Here is a 25,044-nt window from a genome sequence, read left to right on the forward strand (position 1 = left end):
TTGTAGATTGGGTTACCCGTAGGGTCCTAAAATGTAAATATACAAAATTTGGTTCAGATTGGCGAAACGGTATGGATTTGTATAATGAATGGACATACAGACAGACATTCTGCTTTATATACTCGTATATAGATTGTATTCAAGTTTCATTACATTATTTCACTTACTTTAGAGGACATTGATAGGCAGTTGTTTTTTCCTTATCTTAAATGATTTATCCACAGTAGAGAAATGCCATAAATAGGATTAGGATTTTAATGCCTTAAAATACAATTATGACCTAAACATCTCCAGAAATGCCACATAAAATGCATAACATGCCCTTAAAACTGCAGTTGCTTTATTTTAATATGAGCTTCTTAAGCTAAATTCAAAATTACATAATGTAAAATAATGCAATTTAGCAAAGAACAAGTTTATTTAATGATATTACAGAATTAAAAACGTTATTGTATGAAAAAATATTAGAGAAAGAACTCTCTGTATTTTACTGGCAAATGTTGAGTATTCATCAGTGGGATTTGCATGCGCAATAAACACCATTTATAGATTTTCAAAAGAAAATGACTTCCGATTTGCTGCTAACACAGCCTTGTACACAGAGAAGCTCCTCTCTATTTGTACTGATACCAGAGGAGCGTACTTGAAGTAAACTATGTCATTTGCTTCTATATGTCTCCTGGTAGTTCTCGAAGAGAACATTTCTCATCCGGCATAAAATGTGTCAATAGAAACAATGTAAGAAAAGGACATTATTTTTGTTCAAGACGAGCATCAATTTCTTCGTTACATACTTTCCCACATTTTCCCATTTTCTAAGTCACTTGCCACTTTTTTTTATCAAGTCTACCTGCTCCACTAATTTTACTCCAGATTTTTCTAAGCAAGTTTTAACACCTTATAAGAATACAAAATTTGACTTCATGTACAAACGTTTACCTGTAAGTTCATTGTCAGAAAGAAGTTCCTGTCCAAGTTTGATTGAGGCCGCAAAATTAGTGTACTATCAAACGTGTCAATGATTTTTTCACTACCTTCATGTTCTCGCAGTTACATTCTTCTACCCAGGTCCCCTATCTGGTCACAACTGGGGAAGGTGGCAAAGAAACTTCAGGGGCTTTGGACTTGAACGTTGCAACTCGAGAAGTTGCCTTCAAAGAAGACTTTCTTGATGCATCCTGTTAGCCGGTCAACTTCAGGAAAATGAATCCGCAACTTAATGAAAAGTGTGTGCTAGGCACGTTACATGCATAATCTTCGAGTAAAAGCCTTGAAGAAAATTTGCAGCTTTTACCATATATGGTGTAGCATCGGTCAGCAATAAGAGTGCGCTGTCCTATGAGTCCGTACTTTCGTCTATAAACTTCCATTTTTTTCCCTTACACTTTTTGCCTAATTTCTTACATTGTTCCTTGGCAGTGTCTACTCAAATAATTCTTCCTTAATGTTGAAGAGTCTGGTATAGGACTTCCAGTACGTTTTTCTGGGAAGACGGATTATTCACTTCGTTAAACGAAATATCTGCACAAATGAAAGCTTCGCAGAGTTCTTCAAAGAAACGCGAATATTAAGAAGAGGAAGCTTTGCTAAGTAAAGTTTGGTATGCTGTAACCTTCTTTTGATGAATAATAATAAATAAAATCAATAATAAAATATATAAATAAAATTACTCAAAACTTAATAAAATTAATAAGCATAATTAACCGAAATGTCCGTAGTATGGGCGCCAGAGTTCACCAGAATGGATCCCTCGAATTTAGATAAGAGCATGATAAACTTTATATCCCAGGGCGTGTATATAATGCTGCGTACTGGTACATCTGCTGCAGGCCTTACCTAACCTCCTGAAAACGACTAATTAGGTAGGAACTGCACCTAGGTTCATCAATAACACTGATTCTAAAATAGCTAACTATATTCTTAACAAATTCCGTGCCTGAGCACCTCATCAACATACAACATTATACATATAATACACACATAAAATATTGCTGGAAGATTCCATATTTACAACAACAACAACAATAATGAAAATCGTGGGAAAACGAAAGCGAGAACTAAGCTACCATTTGTAGATAGTCCGATGAACAACGTACATGTATGAAGATAAATACCCTTCACTGTCTCTATATCAGTTCGACTTACCGATTCTCATAAAATCGGCAGTTATCACATCACACAGATACTGTACCTTTTACTACTGTGTTCACATGTTTTAACACTTGTTGTAAAGATATATACACACGTCTGTCGATCCTCAACATAAATTTATGGAAAGTCTGAGATAGCTTTCACCAACATATAATGCTAGGCAGCCACAAGTGCTACAATACTTAATGCGCAAGCACTCTCCACAATCAGCCACTTTCCACGAACATAACAAGACTACGCTCCACGAACGTTTCAAGTCCAGTCCATTGCAGCCGTGTCACTCCAGTACCGTGTATCAGCACCACTTCCTTCCCGAACAGTGCGTCAGTTGTAGTTGTAGTTATCTTCCTTCTCGTTCCTTTACCATCACCTCTACAATCACCCTTACAATGTTTCAGGTTGCCGCCGTATGATCAACCTTTATAGACATCAACATCCCCCTCCTCTCAGATGATACGTCTGGATTGGTGCTTGCCAGCCAATCATGAGTGAACCTCTTCTTTCTCCCAAGTTATAAACAAACACTCGGGAGTTTTACATGAATCATCAAATTTCCCTGGTACAACAACAAGCTCATCTCATCAGGCTGGGATATATACATGACTAATGGAATTTCCTGACACAAGTACATCACAACAAACACTGGGGTAGCCACATGACTCTTCCAGATTACCAGGGTTATTAAAGCAATGTTTTCCCACCCGTGCAAAACAAATTACTCATACCTACATATGTGGATATCTTCCAGCTTATAAATATAAATAGCAAAATATACAAATGAAATAATAATAATAATAATAATAATAATAAAATAATAATAATAATAATAATAAATCGAATACTGACAATAATATCTCAAACTTCTACATATAATTCGGGGGTGTGATATATGTACTATCACAATGCTAACTTTTTACCTTCAAACAACTGTAAACCTGGAATGTCTTTTTCTTGCTTCACGTGTTGATCTCTAGTAAATTCTTACTTCACATAACTTGCAGAAAAATATGAAGGGTACAGGAAAAGAAAGGGCTCATCAACATTTTGCTAACTGTTCAGTAGAAGCATTTTAAACTTCAAAAATTCGTATAACCTGTTCTTTTACCGATTTTAAAGTCCATAACTTCTCAAATCTTGGAACATTCATTATGAATGTGTAACTTATTTTCATTATGGAATTTTAATATACAATAAGGCCAAACAAATAAATATTTTCTGACTTCGCACAGATGTACGAAAAAGGGGGCTCATTGCTCTGAGATATTATCTTAAGTCTCTGTATTACTGTTTAGTTTCATTATCATTAGTAAAATAAAAAGAGAAATATACCAGGTGACTCTCGAACGCCGTACTTTCTACTTATAAATGCCCCGCATGCACAAGTGATGAACGGGACGTCTACAAACTGATTTTCACAGGGGAACTACTGCCAGCGGGCAGGTTACGTCAGAATATTAAGAGATAAGAAACGGAGTGTCGCTCGCAGCATGTTACTCAGCGCCACCGGTCTAATGCACCCCTTGCATGAGTAAACATCGTTTTCGACCGCATAGTTCTAGGCTGGTGTATGGTACAGCCGCACTATATTTGCTGTCTGCATATCAGCAATGGCTAGCGTGATCAGCAGCGACGAATACACAGATGTTATAATCTGGACAATCCGGTCGGAATGCAACAGAAGCTCCAAACAGACGTATGCCTTCTACACACGTACTTCACCGGACAGTATTAGTTTTTGTTTCATACAAGCAACTCTTCCATCGAGTGGAATATCTACACGTGTATAAATTAATAATGTATTAGATTTACTTTTCTGCATACCTGGAGTGTCTACAAACAGTAGCGGTGATTGGGGGTGGGGCGAGGAGGGACAGTCGACCCTCCCCCACCCCCCGCCCACTTTGTGGAGTAAACATTACATTTTTATTCCACTTTGGCCAGCTGGAACTAGGAATTATTTTAGAAAAGCTGTTGTACAGACCTTGTTATCTTATCTGCTAATTCCTTCGTTTATTTTCTTTAATTATTAACATAATTATTGACGGAAATACGCACAAAATGCTGTTCGTCGCGGCTAACCAATTTGTATAGCACTACGGCAAGTAGTGGAGACTTTGCATGTGCTGTGAGGAAGGGTAGTAGGGGTACATATATATATTTGCCGAGGTCGTGGCCACTGAGTTATAATTCACCCACTTGCCGCGCGCATTCATCAGTCTGGCAGTCTCTTTAGTGACTGTTAGTTTCTAAGTGAGTATTAAAATTCTAAATGAGTTTAAATTCCATAATCATGCCGTACTTCTATTTAGTTATACCGGGCGAGGTGGCCGTGGGTTTACGGGCGCGCAGCTCTGAGCTTGCACTCGGGAGATAGTAGTTTCGGATCCCACTGTCAGCAGTCCTGAAGATGGTTTTCCGTGGTTTCCCATTTTCACACCAGGCAAGTGCTGGAGCTGTACCTTATTTGACTACGGTCGCTTCCTTTCCAAGCGTAGCCCTTTCCTGTCTCATCGTCGCCATAAATCCTGTCTATATCGGTGCGACGTAAGGCCAATTGTAAAAAAAAAAAATATTCAGTTGTAATCGCATTTCAACGGGAGCTAATACCAACGTTCCAAATTATTTCTTTGTGTTATGTTATTTATTAAGTAAATGCCCCGTAGTATGTTTGTGAGACCTGGTGAAAATTTTATTATACAGCATTGAATCCAAATCTCAAACAAAACCTATTATTACGAATAATCCACGGGGCAGATTAATTACATTTACATGTAAAATAACATAATACAAACGAAATAATTTAGTCCGGTGAAAGTAAAGTTGGTATTCTCTCGCGTTGAAATTACAATTACAATTAAATATATCTTTTTTTTTTACAATTGACTTTACGTCGGACCGACACAGATAGAACTTATGGGAAGGAAGCGGCCGTGGCCTTAGTTGAGGTACAGCCTCAGCATTTGCCTGGTATGAAAATGGGAAACCACGGGAAACTATCTTCAGAGCTGTCGACAGTGGGATTCGAAATCACTATCTCCCGAGTGCAAGCTAATAGCTACGCGCCCGTAACCCCACGGCCAGCTTGCCAGGTAGAATTACATAGATGTATGGCATGATTATGCAATTAAAAATCATGTAGTATTTGAATGCACACTAAGAAACTAACAGACAATAAAGAGACTGCCAGACTGACGAATGCGCGCGGCAAGCGGGTGAAATATAACTCAGTGGCCACGACCTCGGCAAAAAAAAAAAGTACCCCTCCTACCCTTCCTCACAGCACATGCAAAGTCTCCACTACTTGCCGTAGTGCTATACAAATTGGTTAGCCGCGACTAACAGCATTTTGTGCGTATTTCCGTCAATAATTATGTTAATAATTAAGGAAAATAAACGAAGGAATTAGCAGATAAGATAACAAGGTTTGTAAAAACAGCTTTTTTAAAATAATTCCTAGTTCCAGCTGGTTAAAGTAGAATAAAATGTAATATTTACTCTACAAAATGGGGGTAGTAGCGACTGTCCCTCCTCACCCCACCCCCTAACCGCCGCTACTGTTTGTAGACACGCCAAAGATGCAGTAAATGAAATCTAATAACTTATTAATTTATACACGTGTAGACATTCAACACGATAAAAGAGTTGATTGTATGGAACAAAAACTAATACTGTTCGGCGAAATATGTGTGTAGAAAGCGTACGTCTGTTTGGAGCTTCTGCTGCACTCCGACCAGGTTGTCCAGCTTAAAATAATGTCTGTGTATTCACCGCTGCTGATCACACTAGCCATTGCCGATACGCAGACAGCAAATACAGTGCGGCTGTACCATACACCAGTCTAGAACTATGCGGTCGAAAACGATGTTTACTCATGCAAGGGGTGCATTAGACCGGTGGCGCTGAGTAACATGCTGCGAGCGACTCTCCGTTTCTTATCTCTTAATATTCTGGCAGTAGTTCCCCTGTGAAAAATCAGTTGCTAGACATCCCATTCGTCATTTGTGCATGCGGGGCATTTATAAGTAGAAAGTACGGCGTTCGAGAGCCACCTGGTATAAACTATGAACATTTTTAAGCCCCTGACATACACAATATCACATTTATAATATTTATAAAACGTTACCAATTACTTTCATAAATATTGTGTCCATCACATCTCTTAACACAGGCTACAGGGAGTTTTTTAAAAGAAATTATTACTTACCTCATTACTACAGAACCTCGTTAACTCTTGTAAGTCTATTAACTTCTCGGCAGATATGGGCGAAGTTCCTTGGAAAGAAAAGTGAAGGTGAGAATTACATCATAAAGGAAATGATGCACTTAACTTTATAAGCTTCGTCTGACAGGTTAAATTAATCGGTCATCAGGATGATTTGAAGCATCATGTATCTTCCGTTTCGCTGCTATGGAGGCGGATTCCCAAGCTCCGTTGTAAGAGGTCCGGAAGCTCAACAATGGTCCTCTCTGGATCTTGATCTCTGTTACTAGCAGGGATGGTAATGGTGATTTATTTTCATATCTCTCATCCAAGAAGTGTCTGACTCGTTGGCTGAATGGTCAGCGTACTGGCCTTCGGTTCAGAGGGTCCCGGGTTCGATTCCCGGCCGGGTCGGGGATTTTAACCTTAATTGGTTATTTCCAGTGGCCCGGGGTCTGGGTGTTTGTGCTGTCCCCAACATTCCTGCAACTCACACACCACACATGACACTATCCTCCACCACAATAAAACGCAGTTACCTACCAATGGCAGATGCCGCTCACCCTCATCGGAGGGCCTTCCTTACAAGGGCTGCACTCAGCTAGAAATAGCCACACGAAATTAAAAATCCAAGAAGTTCTTCCAACACCTAAATATTGTGTGGTCAACGCTGTGAGGGATTGTGACTAACGGTTTCGATGATAGCAATTCAGTCACTAGGAACAATTACCTGGGCTTTCGAATTCACCGAACTCCTGTTCTCATTTTGTGCTCAAGATAGGAATGGCCCCTTACTGGGAATGTTACGTTTATTTTTTTTTCTTTCTCAACATTCACCATGTTGAAAAGGAACCGAAAGAAAGTGAATTTCTTCTGTTGTTTACTACGCGAGAAACATAATACACCGAGGTGCATTACATTAGATTGGTTCTCTTTATGCCTTCATGCTCCAGCTTCTTATGAAAAACATTTTGGGAAGTGGACAGTACGTGGACATTAAATGTAAACACAGCCATCATTCGTAGAGATGTTATGAACAGCCAAATTTCTTCCATAATCGAAGAAAATCGCCTTAATTTACATTGAGATTTTGATTTTTTTCCCTATGTATGCTTTTTCTCAAATAAAATGTTTCTATTCAATCAATCAATACTGATCTGCATTCAGGGCAGTCGCCCAGGTGGCAGATTCCCCAACTGTTGTTTTCCTAGCCTTGTCCTAAATTATTTCAAAGAAATTGGAAATTTATTGAACATCTCCCTTGGTAAGTTATTCCAATCTCTAACTCCCCTTCCTATAAATGAATATTTGCCCCAGTTTGTCCTCTTGAATTCCAACTTTATCTTCATATTCATGCCTTTGCTGGCGAGATGTAGTGTTTACAGTGCACTATGTCTTCTGGTATGGGCTATATCAAATTTGTTACTTTCATTGACCTGTCTCAGTCTCATCCTTGGCTTTGACAATATGAAAGTGACTGAGGTACGAGTGATGCTAGTAATACCATTCCTTATGCAGCCAGTCCCTGTTATGTATGGTGTGAAAATATCGCTCATAGGGTCGGTTGGTGCATGCATTTCAGTGGGCTTGGCAGACTGATATGTAATAGCAACGGCTGGCTCGGTGAGGAAAGCAACGGGAAACTACCTCGCTCCTCATTTCCCTAGTACGCCCCTTCAGTGACGCCTAGGCTGTTCATGACAGCTGTTGGCGGAGCTACAGAGGATCAAACCAGCCTTCGGGCTGACTACCCAACATACATACATCTTCATATTGTGATCTTTCCTACTTTTATAAACGCCACTCAAACTTATTCGTCTACTAACGCCATCTCTCCGCTGACAGCACGGAACATACCACTTAGTCGAGCAGCTCTTCTTCTTTCTCTCAATTCTTCCCAACCCAAACTTTGCAACATTTTTGTAACTCTACTCCTTTGTCGGAAATCACCCAGAACAAATCGAGCTGCTTTTCTTTGTATTTTTTCCAGTTCTTGAATCACGTAATCCTGGTTAGGGTCCTATACACTGGAACCATACTCTAGTTGGGGTCTTACCAGAGACTTATATGCCCTCTCCTTTACATCCTTACTACAACCCCTAAACACCCTCATAACCATGTGCAGAGATCTGTACCCTTTATTTACAGTCCCATTTATGTGATTACCCCAATGCAGATCTTTCCTTATATTAACACCTAGATACTTACAATGATCCCCAAAAGGAACTTTCACCCCATCAACGCAGTAATTAAAACTGAGAGGACTTTTCCTATTTGTGAAACTCACAACCTGACTTTTAACCCCGTTTATCAACATACCATTGCCTGCTGTCCATCTCACAACATTATCGAGGTCACGCTGCAGTTGCTCGCAATCTTGTAACTTATTTATCACTCTATAGAGAATAACATCATCCGCAAAAAGCCTTACCTCCGATTCCACTCCTTTCCTCATATCATTTATATATATAAGAAAACATAAACGTCCGATAATACTGCCTTGAGGAATTCCCCTCTTAATTATTACAGGGTCAGATAAAGCTTCACCTACTCTAATTCTCTGAGATCTATTTTCTAGAAATATAGCAAACCATTCAGTCACTCTTTTGTCTAGTCCAATTGCACTCATTTTTGCCAGTAGTCTCCCATGATCCACCCCATCAAATGCTTTAGACAGGCCAATCGCGATACAGTCCATTTGACCTCCAGAATCCAAGATATCTGCTATATCTTGCTGAAATCCTACAAGTTGAGCTTCAGTGGAATAACCTTTCCTAAAACCAAATTGTCGTCTATCAAGCCAGTTATTAATTTCACAAAAATGTCTAATATAATCAGAAAGAATGCCTTCCCAAAGCTTAAATACAATGCACGTCAAACTTACTGGCCTGTAATTTTCAGCTTTATGTCTATCACCCTTTCCTTTATACACAGGGCTTACTATAGCAACTCTCCATTCATCTGGTATAGCTCCTCCGACCAAACAACAATCAAATAAGTACTTCAGATATGGTACTACATCCCAACCCATTGTCTTTAGTATATCCCCAGAAAACTGATCAATTCCAGCCGCTTTCCTAGTTTTCAACTTTTGTATCTTATTGTAAATGTCGTTGTTATCATATGTAAATTTTAATACTTCTTTGGCCTTAGTCTCCTCCTCTATCTCGACTTTATCCTTGTAACCAACAATCTTTACATACTGCTGACTGAATACTTCTGCCTTTTGAAGACCCTCACATACACACTCCCCTTGTTCATTAATGATTCCTGGAATGTCCTTCTTGGAACCTGTTTCTGCCTTAAAATACCTATACATACCCTTCCATTTTTCACTAAATTTTGTATGACTGCCAATTATGCTTGCCATCATGTTATCCTTAGCTGCCTTCTTTGCTAGATTCAATTTTCTAGTAAGTTCCTTCAATTTCTCCTTACTTCCACAGCCATTTCTAACTCAATTTCTTTCCAGTCTGCACCTCCTTCTTAGTCTCTTTATTTCTCTATTATAATAAGGTGGGTCTTTACCATTCTTTACCACCCTTAAAGGTACAAACCTGTTTTCGCATTCCTCAACAATTTCTTTAAACCCATCCCAGAGTCTGTTTACATTTTTATTTACCATTTTCCACCGATCATAGTTACTTTTTAGAAACTGCCTCATGCCTGCTTTATCAGCCATATGGTACTGCCTAATAGTCCTACTTTTAAGACCTTCCTTTCTATCACATTTATTTTTAACTACGGCAAAAACAGCTTCATGATCACTAATACCATCTATTATTTCAGTTTCCCTATAGAGCTCATCTGGTTTTATCAGCACCACATCCAGGATATTTTTCCCTCTGGTTGGTTCCATCACTTTCTGAATCAGCTGTCCTCCCCATATTAACTTATTTGCCATTTGTTGGTCATGCTTCCTGTCGTTCGCATTTCCTTCCCAATTGACATCTGGCAAATTCAGATCTCCCGCTACAATCACATTTCTTTCCATGTCATTTCCCACATAGCCGACTATCCTATCAAATAATTCCGAATCCGCGTCAGTGCTACCCTTTCCCGGTCTGTACACTCCAAATATATCAAGTTGCCTATTATCTTTAGAAATGAGCCTTACACCTAGAATTTCATGTGTCTCATATTTAACTTTTTCGTAGCTTACAAATTCTTCTTTCACCAGAATGGATACTCCCCCTCCCACCATTCCTATCCTATCTCTACGATACACACTCCAGTGCCGTGAGAAAATTTCTGAATCCATTATATCATTTCTCAGCCATTATTACTCCTATTACAATATCTGGTAAATATATATATGTCTATTAAATTACTTAATTCTATTCCTTTCTTAACAATACTTCTACAGCTCAACACTAACAATTTTATGTCATCCCTATTTGATTTCCAGTTCCCTGTTCCCTTATCACCGCTCCCTAGGCCACCCCGTGTTCCTGAATGTACCTCCCTATTACCCTTCCAAACAAATTTCCTAACTTATACGTACCACTGCGGTTTAAGTGAAGGCCATCAGAGCGCAGATCCCTTTCTCATACCTACCCATTAGGATCTAGAAATTTCACTCACAGTTTCCCACATACCCACTCCATAGTCTCATTTAAATCCCCAATCACCGGGCGAGTTGGCCGTGCGCGTAGAGGCGCGCGGCTGTGAGCTTGCATAGTAGGTTCGAATCCCACTATCGGCAGCCCTGAAGATGGTTTTCCGTGGTTTCCCATTTTCACACCAGGCAAATGCTGGGGCTGTACCTTAATTAAGGCCACGGCCGCTTCCTTCCAACTCCTAGGCCTTTCCTATCCCATCGTCGCCATAAGACCTATCTGTGTCGGTGCGACGTAAAGCCCCGCTTTCTTAAACTTCACCCATGCTGCATTTACCAGATCCCACACATCTCCAACTATGTTGGTACTTATATCAGCTTGTCTTACGTTGTTGGTACCAACGTGAAACACTACCACCTTCTCCTTCTCCTCCTCCCTCTCTTCTACTTTCTTCAACATCTGCCTCAACCTAACTCCTGGATAACATTCTACCCTGGTTCCCTTTCCTCCACACACTTTCCCCACGTGTCTAACGATGGAATCCCCCATGACCAGGGCCTCAACTCTACCCACCTCATTTGATCCCCTCCCCTCCTGGTCAGGCCTATTTTTCCTGATAGCTGCAGAAGCTACTTCCTCCTCCCTTTTCTCCTTCCCAAGACCCTGTTCCACTTAGCTTAGCTAACCTCCTGCTGCTGGTACTCCGAGCGCGAGAAGATGATGATGAGCTCCTTCTTCCCATGCACGTATGTCGATGAGCCTCTTATTTCCCTGTATGCTCTTTGTTCTTCAGCTCATTTCTCTGGAGGGAAGTCCTGCTTTCGCAGATGGAGTTGTCCACTAGGGAGTTCAAGTGAACATCAGCAGACGGAGTAAAAACCACCATGTTCCCAAATTTAAAAAAAATGTAATGAGTCCTTCTTTCCCTGCACCCTTCATATATGCCCATCCGTGGAGAAAACGTTTCAACCATAACGTGAAACATAAATATTTCATTTAAGCGCCGTGCTTTGTGTGCTTTGCTTTACGTTAGGCACAGGGGCGTATTCTCCTTGAATGCAAGGCATTCATTGCACGCGTTATGATAACACAAAGAACTGTCTGATTTACGATTTTAGGTTGTTTCAGGTCAAATATTAACGATTTCATCTCTCAGAAGTTTAAAAGGTCCGCGCAGCTGTACTAGTTCCGTTGCTTGATTACGTGTGGTGCTGGTGTAGTCTCGCCGTCTACTCCACTCTCGGAAGAAAGAGACAGCAAATGTAGGAGTTACGGACGTAAGGCATTCAATCTTAAAATTGCATTCAGTGGCAGACGTAGTTCTGAAACCCTCCGAACGATTTCGCTGCAATTGAAACTTGGTCAGAATTTGTCACCCCATACCCGTGCCATCTGTTAGCAACTTGGAGAAGTCGACATGTTTACAGCGAACGCGACACACAGATTACCCCCCCAGCGAGAACCCAATGTGACGAAACTGACCAATGCCACTGGGGTGACTCCAGTGCTTGAGTTGTGGCTAACTAGTGAGTTAATTCATTGTGTGTTTTGCTGATTAGTGAGTTCATTCTGTGTGTGCTGTTCCTGTGCTATTCGTCGTTTTCGGTGTGTTATTATATTTTGCGCACATGTGGTATTAACGATGGATGAGTCTAAAACGGATATAATTGTAAATCAGTTTGAAAAGCCATTTACTGGCCGTTCGTTTGATGAAAAGATGCAAATAGTTAAAGCCGCGAGACCTCTACCTTCCCTCGTAAATTTCTTCTTCTTCTTCTCCTTAATCTGCTTACCCTCCAGGGTTGGCTTTTCCCTCGGACTCAGCGAGGGATCCCTCCTCTACCGCCTCAAGGGCAGTGTCCTGGAGCTTCAGACTCTGGGTCGGGGATACAACTGGGGAGGATGACCAGTACCTCGCCCAGGCTGCCTCACCTGCTATGCTGAACAGGGGCCTTGCGGGGGATGGGAATATTGGAAGGGATAGACAAGGAAGAGGGAAGGAAGCGGCCGTGGCCTGAAGTTAGGTACCATCGCGGCATTTGCCTAGAGGAGAAGTGGGAAACCACGGAAAACCACTTCGAGGATGGCTGAAGTGGGAATCGAACCCACCTCTACTCAGTTGACCTCCCGAGGCTGACTGGACCCCGTTCCAGCCCTCGTACCACTTTTCAAATTTCGTGGCAGAGCCGGGAAGCGAACCCGGGCCTCCGGGGGTGGCAGCTAATTACACCAACTACTACACCACAGAGGCGGACCCTCGTAAATTTAAAAACAGAAAACAAGAATTGTGTACGCACGTGCAATCCAGAAACTTACAGTAAAACTCTTTGGCTCGAGTTCACCTACATGTAATTAGGGTGAGTAGAATTGAAATTTACTTAATACATTGTGTTAACTGCATGGTTACTAGTTGCATGCCTCAGTGGAGATTCCAGGATACGCCACTGGAGGCATGATGAACTACACGCCATAATTCATTATACAGTAGAACTCCGCTTAACCGAAACCCGGCTTAACCGAAATGCTCTGGCAAAATTGTATTTTATTTTGCTTTTACCCTCTCGTTCTTAGCCGTCGATATTAGTAATTCTCTTACTATCTTGAGAGCTACTAGGCAAACCCTATTTTTATATCATGGCTTATAGTAGAATGCACGTGTAGCATAAAGCAAAACAGTTTCTTACCATCTAGTTCGTTCCATGATACATTTTTTCTTGAACAAGCGGAATTATTATGGTACTATTACTGCATTATTATTATTATTATTATTATTATTATTATTATTATTATTATTATTATTATTATTCGTCATGAATATTACGGGTATGTAGACGGTGGCTAACGTTGCTTCAGTTGCGGGAGTTTCATCTTGTTTACTGCTCGGACTATACTGCAGCTTCTGTTAGGAAACCGGGGAAGTCCAGTGACCCTTCTCCATTCATATATTTTCTTTCACCCGAGGTCGTTTCACTGGCCTTGCGGTTTTATACTATAGTTCCATTGCTTTTCTTACCCCATTGCAAAAGAAATTGTTTCACTATTTCAGATTGCTTTGCGCTTTGTTTGACAAAGCAATGAATCTACACCAGCTGATGTGTAGTTGAATAAACGGTGGCGCGACATAGCTGCACGACAGCGCTGCACCAAGGAAATTCAGAAGAAAATCACTGATTTTATAAAATGAGTGACATTACGTAAACATTTTAATGTTAATATACAGTATGCACCTTTGCTTATCAGAGTTTATGCACTTCTATTTCGATATTTAACTTCCCAAAATATTTACTATGTGTCATCCGAAAAACCGCGTCAATCGAAGTGGCTCCGCCCCCTTTATTTCGGATAAACGGGGTTCTACTATCCTGTGATAAAGACACCTACTTTGCACCTGCTATTCAGAAGACATTCACCAACACAATGAGCTGGTAACAAATGTGGCTACTAAAGAGCAGGTACCTGCTACTTGTGAAGTAAGTGTAAGAGTTTATTAGAACTGATAACTGTTTTGGGCAAGTTCATTGTCGATCCATAGAAGGGGAGGAAGGTAGTCATTGTCTAGTTTCCTGGAGCCAAAGTGTACGTTTAATTCTAGTACAGTTAAGAACCAAGCAAAATAACTTACTGAGACATGAAATATAAAGATCGGAAATGTTGCTCTTGAAAACATAAAAATGTAAAATGTATCTACGATGAATTAAAAAATGAATCTATATATATGAAATAAAATCTCCAGAAGTATTCAAAAATACAAATTCAAAAAAAGCCTTAAAAATTATTATCCCACAAAATTAGCAAAACGTGCTCTAACATATAAGACACTTTCTTGGAAATGCCACTTAAGTCATTTTTAACACTTTTTTGTTTTTGTGTTAAAAATTCTTGTTAGAATGATGTGCTCGCGCGTTTGTAAATGTAGATTGGTCGTGAATTAAATTTTTGAACGGTTTTATACTGGAGCACGAACACGTCATTCTAACAAGAATTTTTAACACAAAATATGTGTAAAAAATGACCTTTGCAGTAAATCATGTCTTGCAATAATTTTCAACTGCCTTGCTGTATTTCTGCAAGTCTCTCCTTTTTATGTGAATCAGGGCTTTGTATTTGAACAGGTTTATGTAGAAATACTAATTCCTAGCTTTACTCTACCCTTCATTATTGTTTCACAATTTAAAAGTATTTAACCATAATTGATTATGTAGTTGGTCCTTAAAGTTTTATTTTCTCCCACAGACATGACACAGCGAGTGAAGAAAATGACTCAGCAGAGAGTGAGGAGAAGCCTAAGGAGCACACCTCTACTGCTGCTCCCAAAGCAAGGTATCTATATTGCTATCGATAGCAATAAAGTGTATACAGTAACAACATTTGTTTCCAACGCTTGATTTAGGGGGTGGGAATATGATGGTCATTGGCACTACCATAGTATGGTGTAGTTTGGTGATAGTCTGTACTGATCATATTGGTTTAGTCGGTTAGTCGGTGCTATTCTACTTTCAGGACTGTGGGTTCGATTCCGGGTGAGGTCGGTAGCATTTGAGGGTATTGAAATGCTATGGCTGCGTGTTGCTAGCTTCCAGCAGGTAAAGGAGCTCCTGCAAGCCAACATTATGACATTGCAGTGTCCAAAATCTATAACAACAGAATAGATCTTGAACAAATAGCATTCATTAATTTCTGATAATCTGTGTTGCATTGTTACTCATATCGGCAATTAATAAGGACTTGGATTGTGAAAGGTGAACAAAAATTTGATACTTTTTTAATAACTGTGATATTTAAAATGGCTGTGACGAAGGATTGATGTCCACTAGATGCCTTTGAGAAAGGCAGATTGCTCAGTAATGAGGGGACTACAGCTCTGTCTTTGGATATAGAAAGAAGGTGGCCAAATTGTTTGTCCCTCTCAGATGTGCACTGCAGTACACTCTTTGACCGAGCCCGGACGACAGTAAATCCAAGTATCTATTTCAGCAAGAATTTGTGGATTAGCTAAACTGCCTAGCCTACTACTCATTTGACAACTATCAAGTTTTAGGCCTTCTATAGAGCATCCAGAGTTAAGAAAAGACTACAGGCCTTATGGGCCTGCTGCCTTCCACTGTTGCCATACTCGCTCACTCAGCGCGGCTCGGACACTGCTTGCGAAATACAGTCATGACATAAAATTATACAACGCTTGGTACAGCTGTTGCAAGACTAATAATAATATAAGTGCCAGATTATCTCCAGTCATTAATGAAATTTCGTTTTGCCATAACGTTTCTAAGGATAATAGCCCACTGACTGTATCATTCGAAATAGAGGAAGAGTTTGAACATGCAGGGATGCGAACTAAATAATAATAATAATAATAATAATAATAATAATAATAATAATAATAATAATAATAATATGCATATCCAGAAACCGAAATGATTGCCTTGTTTCTTATATCTGAGAAAGTTTCCTGATCGTTGTTGCTTTAAGGGAGCGCAGTGCTGAGTCTATTGGCCCCCAGAAACATTTCATTATTAAGGCATATACTGTGTGGTTACAACACAGGAAGCTGACGGCGAGATATCTCTGTCTCGGTGATGTATCCTTCAGCTCATTTCAGATAAATTTACTCGTAAGTGACAACAGATGCAAGGGCTTCATGTTTATCACAAAATACGATAACTTAAATATTCTTTCGCAACATAAAATACGGAATGCTGAATGACCTATTCGTATGATTTCTTAAAATCAGGTAGTTCGGAGTTGCTGTTTTTCGGAAGTGAGGATTGTGTTCAGAGTTGGCGGTTCATCTCTAAAATAGAATTCATGAACAGTGCGCCGTATTCCACTTCTGACAAAATCATGGTATTTAATGAGTCTGGAATTACTGCGAATTAACTGTTTCCTTTCCCGCTTCTTGCTGGGACTCTGGAGTGCCCTTCGCTGGCTTCCTTCCTTATTTTGAAGACGGAAGTCTTCGAAATTCCTAAAAACTTTGCGGCTTTATCTACTACCCAGTTTACACTTCGTCCTGGATGCTTTGTTTTCAAATATGAAAATGAATTAAGCACCATTTGCCGTTCCTTTCTCCTGACAACTTCACTACTTATCATTTTCACATGTTCAGCTATAATTTAAATGTATTACTCGCTGACTGATTATATAAAAAATACTAAACATACAAAAACTATACACGATACACACAACCAAAAGCAATGCAATACACGAAAAATGAAACACAATAAATTATACTGTATTTATAACAAAACACTATGCGCCCCAGGAAGACGATCACTTCTCTGCCGAATATCTCCCAATCATTGTAATGAGTGACACACACAAAAAGGGAAACATGCCGCACTGACCTCACCAATGATGCTTCGCAGTGGTTAAGCTGAGTTATTACACGTGTTGTCTACTGTACACACTTCCGCACTACACGCTGAAATGTGGCGCGCAATGCGACAAGCATGGCCGGCTGTTCCGTGTACTGAACCGCATATACGATATTGAAAAAGATAAACTCAAAGATATCAAAATGATTTTACGTCTTATTTAGTATTGTATGGGACAACCAATCCTTGTTTCATAAGAAAAAGTTTACATTTTGATAGGAATTCATTATAATGTTTATATACATGTAGAACTAAAGTGGGTAACACCAACAGAAGTAAAAGCCCATAAGGCCTGTAGTCTTTTCTTAACGCTGGATGCTCTATAGACGGTCCATTAGCTAATTTCAACATTCCGACTATGATTCTGTCTAGCAACGAAGCAGAATTCTACTGGACAGATACTATGGTTGAGTTGATTTAATTTTGTCAGGTGAGGCGCTAAATGCACTGTCACATATCTTTTACATGTCAAACAATGGCACGCTGTACCAAGATTTTCGACTGTCCTTCAAAAATCGACTACCTCACTCAGGATCGAACTTGTAAACCTGAGATTATGAGTCGGACACTCTACTACTATTCACCAAGGCAGACATTAATATTGTCAATTAACAGATGAAATAACAGCGAAATAAATAAAACAGAACTCTACGCCTAGATAAGTCTCTCGCAGCTCAGCAATGGCATGCACAATGGGTTGCCTACCTCCCAGGTGTACATCGGTTTCTTCTTATGCGGGACTGTGGCATGGTTGGTTCACCCGAAAGGATGTGAATTCCATAGCAGATATCGTAACTAATTGATATCAGGGAGGACTTGTGTTTGAAACTCGGTTCTATCATGCAATTCACACTGTCACTGCACTCCATGGGACGGGAGGGGGGGGGGGGAGGCAGTGCTGACCATTTTTTCATACAAGCCTTATATAAAGATCTCATCTAAATTTTCATGCTATTTCAGCAAATACCCTACAATCATCCACAAAGGGACTGATCAACAAAAGAGAGGTCTTCGACCACATCCTTTGCTACTTTGAACCCAATATCCGTCGAGAAAATTACCTACAAGAGGTGATCGAGGAGAATAACTCCAGGGAACACGACCATGGAAACGAGTACCAACCAGGTGTTACATAAGAAAAAAATCCCTTCGACAATCCGTATTAAAGACTTTAGAGAAGCATGGTGAAAATAATCCATGAAGATATTGTATCATAGTCGCCATGAGGCACAACCAATGGAGGAAGATTTATCTAATGGAGTGTTATATGATAATGGCAAGTTAAGGGATTCCCTGACTCAATAAACGGCATGGACGAAAGTCATGCAACACTAATCTAATCCCTACTCTTACCTGGAGTACAATGACACATATTTTGAAAACGACACAATAGAGAGAACAACGCAAGAGTTAAGAGTCCAACGTAGCATAAGAAAATAAAGTTCCTTCCTGAAAGAATGAGTCAAAAGTCAAATCAAGGACACATCAATATCATCTATCAAATCGATACATCACGTTATCAATGACATTCTTTAACGATAAAATCTTCTCACTAACGGAAAGTTCAGTAGCTAAAGATAAGCTCTAAAACTACTAAATCACTGAAAGAGATGAAAACAAAACAGTGATATAAAAATGCAATAACAAGAACAAGTCTTCCAATTCCGATATAACAATGTTATGATGTTGTGAATGAAAAGTTTCGGAACATCGAAGTGCTCTTCACAGATGGGAACACAGTCTCTTCCAGTTTATTCTACATCCGGGCATGACAGAGAGAAACTCAAGCGATCCGTCACCCATATGGCGAATAAAAGCATCATGCTATCTGATCTGACAACGGTCAACAAATTGGCATTAATAGTGGCATCTATCATGCTAACTAAAGGGTCTCCAGTTCCTTCTCAAGTGAAGAAGCCGTCGGTCAGTAGTTCAAATACAAGTGTGTTTTTGAAATGTGCTGCTAGATATAGGGATCTCGTGTAGCTCAGTAACCTAATACATTAGGAGTTATGTACAATGGGTTGTCTACCTCTCAGGTATACAAGTACATAGTTTTTGTCTTGCTAATACTTCGAGGAGCAAAAGCTTTACACTCAGACGGGGAAGATACAACTGCGCCTCACACTAATAAAGATTCTCTCTTAGAATTGATATCAGTTTTCTTCTTTGTCTTAGCGATTTCCTGGAGGTGTGGCGTCCTCTCCTCGGTTCAACGAGCAACATTTTACGCGAATAAGCAACGTTCTGTACGAGCTGAACGTTCTTCATGTCGGTGATTAATGCGTCTTAGCCTTCCACGGAGGCGTTTGCCCTCGACGGTGAAAGTTAGGCATCATAAGCGACTATCATAAAAAAGATCAGAAAAATACAGACTTATTCATTTCGATGGCAGTAATTCATATGTTTTGTTTCTGTTGAATGCTTCCCTCACCATGCAAAAGTCTTTATAAATATGGTATTTAAACTGCAGATAATTTTCGTTGTACATCAGTAATAAGACGTTAGGTTGAGTGGCTCAGACGGTAGAGCGCTGGGTTTCTGAGCCTAAGTTGCTGGGTTCGATCCCGTCTCTGTATGATGATATTTGAAGGGACTTAAACGTTCGTGTAGGCAGATTTATCGGCGCGCAAAATAAACTGTTGAAAGATAACATTTCCGACACGCCAGCATCTCCGAAAGCTTCAAAAGTAATTAGTAGATTGTAAAACCAATAACGCTATTCTTAGTAATAGGACACCCTAGATTAAAAACTTGTTCTCATAACACAATTTACTTAAGTGTCGATATTGATTTTACAAAATGTATTATCCATATGTTAACTGCCTCTGTGGATCAGTGGTAGAGTGTTCAAACCCGGCAGAGGTAGTCGGATTTTTGAAGGGCGGAAAAAAGTCCATTCGACACTCCATGTCGTACGATGTCGGCATGTAAAAGATCTCTGGTGACACATTTGGTGTTTACCCGACAAAATTCATTAAAATCTTAGCCAAAGACGCCCATGAGAGCTCCGGTTTACTCTGTTTGCCATCTAGTGGGCCTAGAGTAAAACGGAACGTCGAAATTGACGAGCAGACAGCCAGATGGCGTCAAATTGAAATGTCTGCACGCGGTAGCTGAGGCCATACGATTATTATTATTTTTTTAATCCATATGTTCTGATACCTCATTTTTATTTCAGACGAACAACATCTAGTGAAGAGAACGACACTTCAGAGAGTGAAGAAAAGGACAAAAAGTCTGCAGAAGTAACAGCTACCACCAGGTAACATACTATTTCTCATCTACCCAACTTTGAGGATTATAGCGAAAGAAAAATGCATTACAAACGCCATTTATTATATTTATATCCAATTAGTCCAAATGTAGATCGAGATTGAATTCGACTCTTGTATGATTGTGAAGCATATTTTGGGTGTTAAAGAGTTCTGGAACTGAGGGTAGTTTAGATACCCAACATATTATTTTAGAATAGGTAAGTTATACATAAATAAAAAATCGAATGAGGCTGCAGGTTTTGGCTTAGAATACCTACCACGTGATAGGTACTGCTGAAATAAAGTAGGCCCTATCTAGGTAGTGTGAGTCTGGAATTTTATTGCTAACATGTCTTATTTCTAAACAAGCTTACACATTTTCAAGACAAAGTAGTCGATGTACAATGGGTCTGTGATATGAGAAGAAACATTACAGATGGTATGAGATCGACGCTTGGCGACCTTGACTTCGAGACGCATCCGATACGCCTTTTGATGCTCGGAAATTATTTTCGATTTTTTTGAATTCCGAAAAGCCACTCTCGACTGCGTTTTCGATCATTTTCAAGCCATTTAATTGTCCTTATGTCGCGACATTTTGTAAAAGAAATAACTGTTCGCACTTCTTCGCACCACAATTTTCTCAGATGGTCACTATTTGATATTTTATCATCGTATACTTGTAGAACTCACTGAGAAGGATCAAATGACACCACGCAAGACGCCTTGTAACGACAGAGTCCAAAGCTACACCAACTGTTAGCCACGCGGCACGGCGATTTTAACACTCAAGATTGTGACGCTCTTGCATCACCCAGTTACGTCGTACCGAGGTGAGACTGAACGCTGTCGTCGCACGCGTTGTCTAGAAATTATTTCGGGTTTAAAACGTTCATGTTTTCGTAACGCTCACTAGCCCACAATGTGCAGTTTTGCCGACCTAGCTGGACAAAAATCATTTTTCGATTTCTTGACTTGGGCCGAAATGGGTACTTGACTGTACAAAGAATGTTGGGGTGCATGCCTTTTAAGTCTTCGTCAACTATTGGTTATAACAAGATAGCCTAAACAAACCTCAACTGCTTTGCTCACTTGCTGTCGTTCTTCAGTCTCAGTAAAGTTAGCTTTGTTAACACACCTGCAAGTGATACTAAATGAGTGATCTTCGTACGTGGCAGGCATGAGGTATGTAGTTTTGCATAAGGTGAAAATCATTGTCAACAGTACTTTGACACCATGTAAAGAAGTTGCATTGAAAGATGTCAGTGTGATATTATAATTTTCGTAACAATAACTTCAAATAGTTATAAAAATGATTCCATTCGACCCTATATGACAGTCTGCGAACTCCTGAACTTGTTGTGCTTGTTTGCTCGAATAAGGGAAATCATATTTCAGTGGCGCATCATAGGCTATCCAGGATTAATAAACTGGATCAAAATTAAGAGCGGCAGTAAACTGAAGTGGTGAGAAGAGAACAAATGTGCAAACATTTGGCCAGAGGAAGAGACAGATTGGTATGACATATCTTGATTTCAGTGAAAAGTATTCTGGGGTAAAATGAAATTATCTTAAGAGATTCGAGTGTGAGAATTTCGCCCTGATTAGAGATTCTTTAAAAGCTAATTTTCTACTGATAAACTACAGATCTCTTGCATTTAATCACTCTTCAGTGCCCGTCAATTGTCTTTGATTCGGAACTTTCAACCCTGAGCACAGCAGGCAAGGGATTAACCAACTGTGCGACCCATCTGGACTATAAGCAATAAATTTCATAGTTGGGCCCGTATTGATGTATATGACTTACTTTTTAAAAACCTATAGTTTATTGTCCACCTAATCAATACAGTTTACTCTCAAACACTACTAATTTCGACCGCCATAGCGGTCATCCTCATCTACTAATCATAAAATTAGAATTAGGGCATAGTGATGTCATAAACAAATACACTGCCGAAAAAAACGTACACCCTCTTAGAGTTTTCCAATTCATTCAAGATTTATTGTTGAAACAGTGCATATGGAGTACATGAAATGATTACATTTATAGATCAATAGCTCAAGAGGTACTGAGGTACCAGGTGTCGATCCATGCTGAAACACTCATATTAGTACGTGGAGTATCCTCCACGGCGGCAGTGCAGGCGCTGATTCTGGCATCCATTCGATCATACAGAGGCGAATATTGTCTTGGGATACATTATTCCACGCCTGTTCACGTAGTTCTGCAAGAGTTGTGGGCTGACGAGTCGCACGTGTCAGTTGTCTTATTATATCCCACACATGTTCGATGAGAGACAAGTCCGGATATTGTGCTGGCCAGGAAAGTTGTTGCACGTCTTGCAGAGCACGTTGAGTTTCACGTGCAGTGTGTGGGCGAGCATTATCCTGTTGAAACGAAGCATCACCTTCCTATTGCAAGAATGGCAAAAGAACGGGTCTTACAACAGTCTGCACATACCGAGCGCTGGTCAGCGTTCCCTCTACAAACACCAAAGGTGAACGAGAGTTGTAGCTTATCGCCAGTGTGTCTTGGATGAATGCACTCTACGAGACAGTGCTCGCCAGGTCTACGTCGTACACGCAAACGACCACCACTTGCGTGCAGGCAGAATCTGCTTTCATCGCTGAAGACTACGGCCCGCCATTCCATCTTCCAAGTGATCCTCTGACGGCATCAGTCGAGCCGTGCACGTCGATACTGTGGCGTGACTGGAAGACGAGCTAGAGGTGTGCGTGCCCGTAGTCCCACTGCTAGTAACCGGTTGGCAACAGTTCGTGTTGACACTTCTGGGCTCACAAACCCTCTTATCTATGCTGTGGTAGCTGTACGATCTGCCACTGCTGCCCGTTTGTGCTGCGTGGACGTCCAGAACCTCGTCCACGGGTGTGGAAACGTTCACGTGACCATTGCAACCAGCATCGTTGCACAACTGACGCAGCACGTCCAACTTGTCTATATAGTAATTCTCCGAAAGGACCATCCCGCCACTCGGAAAGCACAATTGGACCCCTGTCAAACTCGCTCAGTTGGCTGTAGGAAGCACGAGTGCATCTCCGTGGCATGGCACCTGTTTGCTTCACATATTTATATCACACTGAGCTAGAGGCGGAAAACTATCGATAGTGATATCGATAGTTATCGATAGCGACCACTATAGTCTGACATCGATAGTCGGTTGCCTACTATCGATAATCAACGATAGTTTGTTTTCGTTTTTGGCTTATTTTTCGCACTAACAGAAATTGTACAGATGTTTCACTGTTTGGTAGTAACTTTAATATACCGATTTAAAATTGTGAACTTCATATATAGATGCCCAAAGGGAAGATACCTGATGTTTGGAAGTGATTTAGGCGTAGTGAGGATGAAAAGTTAGCTAAGTGCAATGGGTGTGGAATACTGTAATAGAACCCCTACACCAGAATATCCGTAAATGGAATGATATTAGATCGTTCAGTATTTATAGGATTACATTTTTTTCCACACGAATGTATGTGCTACATCACCATTGTTTCCGACAAAATATCTTCCTCACATTCATTAGAAATACCAGGTCATCATGCGAAAAATCATTATTACTCCTATCAGAATTACCAATATCATTTAGAGATTCATCTTTGATGTAGGCGAGTCACTTATTTTGTCATCAGACAAACATTTCTTCCTTTTCGCGCTCACCATTTCTGTTTACCTAGGCGAGAGAAGATAAGGCAAATTTTAGGCCAAAGGCTTCACGAAAGCAACTGAAAACTCTCCTGCCATCCGTTCAGAATGCTGTAAAACATTTTCCAAAGATATTACTATACCCGAGAAAATGTCAGGCGATCGCAAATGAACACTGCAGCTGAACGAGAATTTCTCGGGCGGTCAAGTTATGGGCAAGCGCGTGCAGCTCGAGAATGTCTCGGACGTGCCACTGAACAGATTTATGACTGATTCCGATTTGAATTTCTGAAATTACATAGCATGAAATAGTTGTAATTTATACTGAATTTTTGTGTGGATTGTGTTCAGTGAATGTCCTATTTTCATGCATAATGATATGATTCGTTCTACTTTTTGAAAACTATCGATTACTATCGATAGTAGAGCTCACACTATCGGAAAATATCGATGGCGATTACTATCGATAGTTTGCCGCCTCTACACTGAGCCTTATACAGAGCTGGGAACGGAGCAGTTGCTCCTATGATTGCAATCGGTAGTGCGAGAGCAGTGCTCCATCCGGTGTTCTCCGGTAGTAAACTGTTGCTTAGAAACCAATCGGTGTTTTCGATGGGCGAGCGGAGGACGGAGGAACAGTACTGAATGTGTGCTCGCTTGCAGTTCCAGTAGTGGAGCGCAACGGATGTGGTAGCGACCTTTTAAATACTGCTTTATAAGTATGAAGAAGGCGAATATATGAAATACATACACCTTCATGTATCGTCAGTGTTTAATAATAATAATAATAATAATAATAATAATAATAATAATAATAATAATAATAATAATAATA

General features: G+C 40.2%; 1 protein-coding gene across 3 annotated transcripts in view; it reads left to right on the top strand.

The window, feature by feature from the left end:
• Window positions 1–25,044, top strand: part of LOC136885327 (uncharacterized) — a 61,325-nt gene that overhangs the window by 30,535 nt on the left and 5,746 nt on the right. For all 3 annotated transcript variants that reach the window (XM_067157842.2, XM_067157850.2, XM_067157858.2), the window contains exons 4-5: window positions 15,145–15,231; window positions 20,467–20,550. In XM_067157842.2, coding sequence (XP_067013943.2) covers window positions 15,145–15,231; window positions 20,467–20,550 — 171 coding nt within the window. The remainder of the gene's footprint in view (window positions 1–15,144; window positions 15,232–20,466; window positions 20,551–25,044) is intronic.

Source organism: Anabrus simplex, chromosome 1 (genome assembly GCF_040414725.1).
Source record: "Anabrus simplex isolate iqAnaSimp1 chromosome 1, ASM4041472v1, whole genome shotgun sequence".
NCBI classification, from domain to species: domain Eukaryota; kingdom Metazoa; phylum Arthropoda; class Insecta; order Orthoptera; family Tettigoniidae; genus Anabrus; species Anabrus simplex.